Consider the following 5,725-nt stretch of genomic DNA (forward strand, 5'->3'; position numbering starts at 1 on the left):
CATTTTTGAGTCTGTAGCTTTTGAGGAGGAGAGGGAGGGGGGGGCTTTACCAACTGCTACTTTTCTCGTTTGAAAGCAATGATATCTCTCTCTCATGGGAGGGCCAAATTTTCTGGGCCGGCAAAGCAGAGAAAGGGAAGGTAACCTTGCCCCTCATGACCTCATTAGGAGCAAAATTTCATTCATTTTCTCAAAGGCAGAGCAGGATCCCCAGGGCTTGGTTAACACCCATCGCCATTTCTAGCCACTGGGGGCCCATAGGCAGGCTGGGGGAACTCATATTAATGTAAAAAAAAAAACTCATAAAGTGAAATTTTCATGCCATGGGACCTTTAACAAATTTTGATGCTTAGCAATGCAGTGTAATTGTGCAGACATTTATTTGAAAAATACTTCAATGCTTTATTCTGCACATGTAATGCAACTTTGACACAACTGAATGGAGACTTGATGTTGACTTGATGCTTTTCTAAATGTTCAGGTTTACACGATTTTTAGTTAAGCTTAAACTTCAAAAACACTGGCATGGTCCATTAAAATATCTCGCCTGAATCACGTAACAAACGAGCACACAACTGTTTGTTTTTCCATTGCAAAAGAGGACCATGTTAAAGATACAAACTAGGGCTGGGCAATATGGAGAAATTCAAATATTACAATATTTTCACCAAACACTTAAATATTAATATTGCAAAGATAATGTAGGGTTGACAATTAAAGCTTTCCCAAAGTATTTACACACTACGTTTTGTAAAATAATCATCAGTAATGTGGATATAATGGTTGAGTGGGAAAAGGCAAATAACAGAACAGCTGAAACAGTCTGGTAGGTTCAGAAAATTACATCACTTTACTGTAATGCACCTCGTAAAACTAGTAAAAAAAACACTTGTGTCATATTGCGAAAAATCTCAAACGATATCTAGTCACATATCACGATATCGATATAACATCAATATGTTGCCCAGCCCTAATACAAACTATGTAATAACTACATACTTTTTATCTTTTGTTTGTGATTCTCCATCTTTTTTTTTGCTTGTCGATCTGTAAAAGAAAATGTGAGATTTCCTGTCACAGTCTGTAGTATTGCCTCACTTTAAAGGCAGAATGAGTAGGATGTGTTGGTTGCGATTTGTAAACAACATTTAGCCCTGACCAAACTAGTGTAACGGTACTTGCCAGCGGCGAATCAGTTGTCACAGCCCACGTTGACTCAGGGGTGAAGTGTTTCTGTTTTTAGCTGTGATTTGCGTGCGCTCTCTGCAGCGGCCAGCACAGGCCTCTCCAAGTGTGTAGGGCTTTACTAGAGTCAGTTGGGTTTGACAGACTTTGTCCTCATCGTCTTTTTTTGCCTCTGTTTTCTCCTGTCGCTTCGTCCTTTTTTCTCCTCTTTCCCGTGTTTGGGGTTTGCTTCAGGCAAATGTTACATTCAGGGTTCAGTTGTCTACAGTATGCGTTGCCAATAACAGTCTCTCCAAAATGGCCTTAACTTTCACCACAGGACTGTACCGTCCATTTCTGACACCAGACTTCTCTCTGCTGGTGTCAGGAAATACTTCAGAAATGCTTGTTCTGGATGTTGAGTGTTTATATTTGTAGTCATACAAATTTAGTAAATGCCAATATTTTACAGAATGTTATGAGATAAGGTTGTATGCTCTTAGTATTATATCATTTTATACCCATTCTTCCTCAATGACGTGGGAAAGACCCAAGCAACTGTCACACTATGTTGTGGTCACGTGGAATTAAGTCACAAAAAACTTCAAGGAAAAAGACACTGAATAAAAATGATTTGGAAGAATTTTAAGTGTTCTCTGCTCATCATTTGTAAGCACAGCAAAATGGAATGTGTTGGAGTGTTTCGTTGAGTTATGTAAGTGAGTTTTATTCTTTTTATTGTCCTCGTCATTTGAAATAGCCGGCTAAGAGTTTGTTCAGAAATTAGCAAAGTAGAAGAAGAGGTTCACAGATACAAGGGTTTTTCTTCATTTTTTTTTTCACTGTATTAAACAATAGAAATGTTTAAAAATAAACTTTCAAGTCACATGCCGTTAAAAACAGGACATTTCATGACTAATGTAGACACGCAGTCCTACCAGACTCTTGGACATTTCATTTGTACTGAAAATGAAAAATGAGCTGAAGTACAAAATGTAGGCGGGCGAAGCCAAGCTACAACAGCCCAACATGACACATTCAAATTGACTGCTTTGTCCCCTAGCGGTCCAAAACCTAAAGATATTCGGTTATCATATATGAAATAGAAAAGCATTAAATCTGCACATTTGAGAAGCTGAAATGTCAAACTTTTAGCATTTGTTCTTAAAAGAAATAACTGAAAAGATGACTTGTCAATTAATTAAATAATTGTTTTTACTTCAACACTGAGACATAACTAGTTTGATTCTAATTCTAACCTTATGTAGCACAGGTTTAACTTATTCAGGCTAAATAGGGTGCTTCACAAGGTAGTAAGTATGGCATCAGACCAGGAGAGCATGGAGTAAAAAGTGAAATAAGTGAAAGTTTAAGTTCAAGCAACAACTAAACTAAAACCCTTTCTGCGTTGCCCTTCTTACCGTCTTTAGTGCCTGCTGGTTGCGAGCATCGTAAATCCTTTATAACAGATTATGAGATCATGGGCCCTGATGCACACACGGGCAAAAGACCCTCCTCTCTACATAGCAGCAGCTGACCCTCCAGTGGACAGAGAAATGGGTTTGTTTGGCATCTTTAAAAATTATATTTTTACAGGTAAATCAAATAGTAACTGCAGTTCCGGTGATGGTTGAAAACTGGAGATGAAGAGAGGCTGTCTTAACTCTTGCTACGCCTTCCTGCTAGTACAGTTCCAAACTGACAAGTTTTGATTACATTTTACAAATGAACATACAATTATTATATAAAAACCATCAAAGGAAACAAATAGCTTTACTAATTATTATTGTTATAGCTTAAAAAGGCACTGTGCCATTGTATTATTTGGAGAGAAAAACAAACAACAAATGCAAAACTTAATGGTGGCAGATACTCGCTCTTTGACTTCCCAAAGAGTAATGTTAATATCTTTAAACAGAGGCTCTGACTCAGGAGTCCCTGGGCCCGTAGGGGACATTGAGTAATCCATCCATATCTTTTCTGTCTTTCACACTCTACACGTTGCCATGAAGATCTTCATCTCTTCGTCTTCAGCCAGTATACTTGTGTGGAAAGCCTTTTTAAACTTCTCCATGAAAGTCAGATCAGTCTCATACCTCACCTTGTTGGCCCAGATCAAAGTCGTTCCTGGTTTGCAGAAATGCTTCATGGTGACCAGGAGCTCATCTAGGAAATCGTGATGGTAGACCACATCAGCTGCCAGCACGTAGTCGTATCGGTAGACGGATGTAGGGTAGCAGCGCTCCAGGCCGTCGCCCCAGGACAGAGTTGCCACTTGGGGTGTGTATCTGCAGTGGCCCCTGGTGTTCCTGTTAAGGTTGGCTCTCAGGTTGCTCAGGGCCTCTGGAAGGTCTGTGGCTGTCACCCAGGCACCTGAGGACAGTAGGAAGTTCATTGTTTCAGTTACTCCAAGCCCCCAGTTCATCTAAACTCATAGTACTTCACCTGAACCCCCTAATACACACTGGGAAGAACAATATCAATTACCTAAAGCCCACATGCATACATTCTAATCTATTGACATAACACCTTTTTGTTTTACTTCACTGTGTGAGCCACACAGATGTGTTCTCTTCTGTGTTTCTTCTTTTTAACTGCTCATTACTCCGCCATATCTTTGTTTCTTGTTCTTTGATTGACTTCTACTCTGTACCTGTGCAAATGGCAAAAAAACTTCAGTAACATTTTACTTGAAGTTTTCTACATAAGAGCGACATGACACTGTCATGAACACATGACGCATGAACCCTAAACCTAACCATAACCATAATCATAACTTGTCATGACAAAACCAAATGACACTGAATGACAAAATAAGCATTATGACATAAATGTTTATAACTTCTTTATAATGTTTTATGACACATTCATGACAGTGCCATGTCACTCTTTTGTAGATACCTTCAAGTAACGTGTAACCAAAACCTCTTACCGAGGAGTGCTGCTACAATAGACAGGAGGCCAGTTCCTGCCCCAATCTCCAGGACCGCCTTGTCCATAAGACTCAACTGTTCGCGATGGGTGTCCAGATAGTGACAGAGAGCCAGAGCCTGAGGGAAATCAAGACGACTATGAGTTACAGGGGTGGTATTAAGGGTTTTTAGATCAGTTCTGGGTCGGGGCTCCTGAAGCATCACTTGCGCAGGTTAAGTATGGGCCAGAGGGTCAGAGCAACAAAGATGAGATATAAAATGGCAATTTAACCAACAAGGTCTTTGTATGTGAATGAGAAGCAGTGGTTATTATGTTGTCTAGGGGCCTCAGAGGTTGGGCAGAAGCATCTCAATATATGACCCCCCATATTCCAAAACTGACACAAACACTTTGGCATGTGATTGCACCAGTAAACAGAGCCATCCTATAAATAATAGTATTAACACAGGTACTGTATGTCATTGTGTGGTGAATGAGGTCGCAAAAAAGGTCCTACTCACTGCTGGCCATATCATGCCTGCATACGAGTCAAGACCGCACCTGATGATGATCTCCTGGCCCACGTAATTGTACACCTCTTTATCTGCTTTGTAGAAAAAACACGGAACCCAGGCCGGTCTTTGTAGCTTCTGGTCGGCCGACTCATCTGAATGATACAAAAGTCAGATACTCAGTTCTCTGTGGTCTCTGCTCTGTGTGAGTTTGGAAACATTTCACTTCCTGCTTTTTAATGCATAGTTTCATTTGACCTTTTTTCCCCTCTATATCTTCTTCACCCCCATCTTCACCCCCATCTTCCTTCTCCTCTTCCACGTCTTCTTTTTCTTCCTCCTCCTTGCCTTCCTCTCCGCTTCTCAGATTACTGGTTCCCTCCACACAGTACGTGGACAAAGTATCCATATCAAATCCTGTATGCTGTTGGACTTGGAAAGACAGATAACAGATATGCATTACAACTTCAGCTTCAATTAAACCTTTTTTTTTAATGTAATGTTTCTTTTTTAATTCATTTTTCTCTTAACTTAATTAACTTAATCTTTTTTTATGGGTCTTTCATGTCTTTGTTCCCAAAGTGAGAACAGACTAGGGGATATACAAAATTATTTGCAAGAATTTGTATTGATACATTTTAATATTTAACTGATTAATTAGCTACTGTGTCTATATAATTGTTGTACTTTTAACTGCAGTCCTACAGTTTACCCGACTAAATGCACAAAACAAGTCCTCTAATGGGACCAGGAACAGTCAAACTACATGGGAGACACATTTTCAAATCCTAACACCCTACGTCCAAAGTCTTATTAAAAAATTTCTCTCTGCAAGTGTTTCCCACACAGCTTGTGTGAATAAAGTGAAAACGTCACACTCTAACACCCTACCTGTGACCTTTGGCCTTCCTGCTGCTGCTTTATTTCCCAGTCAAGGATCTAAGGAGCAATGCATCTGGAGACCTCTGACTTTGAGGTTATAGTCTCAGCATCCTGTTGGTTACACCCATCATCATCACTACAAGGGCATGAGGGTATTTTTAGAGCTGTGCTCACTAGGAGAAATGAACACAAGCAAGCGCACATTTGGTAAACACACACACACACACACACACACACACACACACACACACACA

General features: G+C 39.9%; 1 protein-coding gene across 2 annotated transcripts; it reads right to left on the reverse strand.

Annotated features, from left to right (window-relative positions):
- Window positions 1-1,381: 1,381 nt before the first annotated feature.
- On the reverse strand, window positions 1,382-5,681 carry mettl21ca (methyltransferase 21C, AARS1 lysine a). 2 transcript variants are annotated; one of them, XM_032533867.1, is made up of 5 exons: window positions 5,481-5,681; window positions 4,848-5,021; window positions 4,599-4,744; window positions 4,097-4,214; window positions 1,382-3,537 (listed from the first exon to the last, which is right to left on the reverse strand). In XM_032533867.1, exons 2-5 carry the CDS (start codon window positions 4,996-4,998, stop codon window positions 3,152-3,154), a joined length of 801 nt encoding a protein of 266 aa, XP_032389758.1. In that variant the 5' UTR covers window positions 4,999-5,021; window positions 5,481-5,681; the 3' UTR covers window positions 1,382-3,151. The 2 variants fall into 2 exon arrangements, with proteins under 2 accessions (XP_032389758.1, XP_032389682.1); XM_032533791.1 differs by having other exon boundaries at window positions 5,499-5,679.
- Between the last annotated feature and the right edge of the window lie 44 nt (window positions 5,682-5,725).

Source organism: Etheostoma spectabile, chromosome 1 (assembly GCF_008692095.1).
Source record: "Etheostoma spectabile isolate EspeVRDwgs_2016 chromosome 1, UIUC_Espe_1.0, whole genome shotgun sequence".
In the NCBI taxonomy this organism is placed as follows: domain Eukaryota; kingdom Metazoa; phylum Chordata; class Actinopteri; order Perciformes; family Percidae; genus Etheostoma; species Etheostoma spectabile.

Excerpts from the sequence above, each read along its gene's own strand:
- mettl21ca (XM_032533867.1), bottom strand. The coding sequence starts at position 4,998 with ATGGATACTTTGTCCACGTACTGTGTGGAGGGAACCAGTAATCTGAGA. Across the intron at positions 4,745-4,847 it reads AGATATAGAGGGGAAAAAAG|ATGAGTCGGCCGACCAGAAG; the intron begins GTCAAATGAAAC and ends TGTATCATTCAG. Across the intron at positions 3,538-4,096 it reads TATTGTAGCAGCACTCCTCG|GTGCCTGGGTGACAGCCACA; the intron begins GTAAGAGGTTTT and ends TACTGTCCTCAG.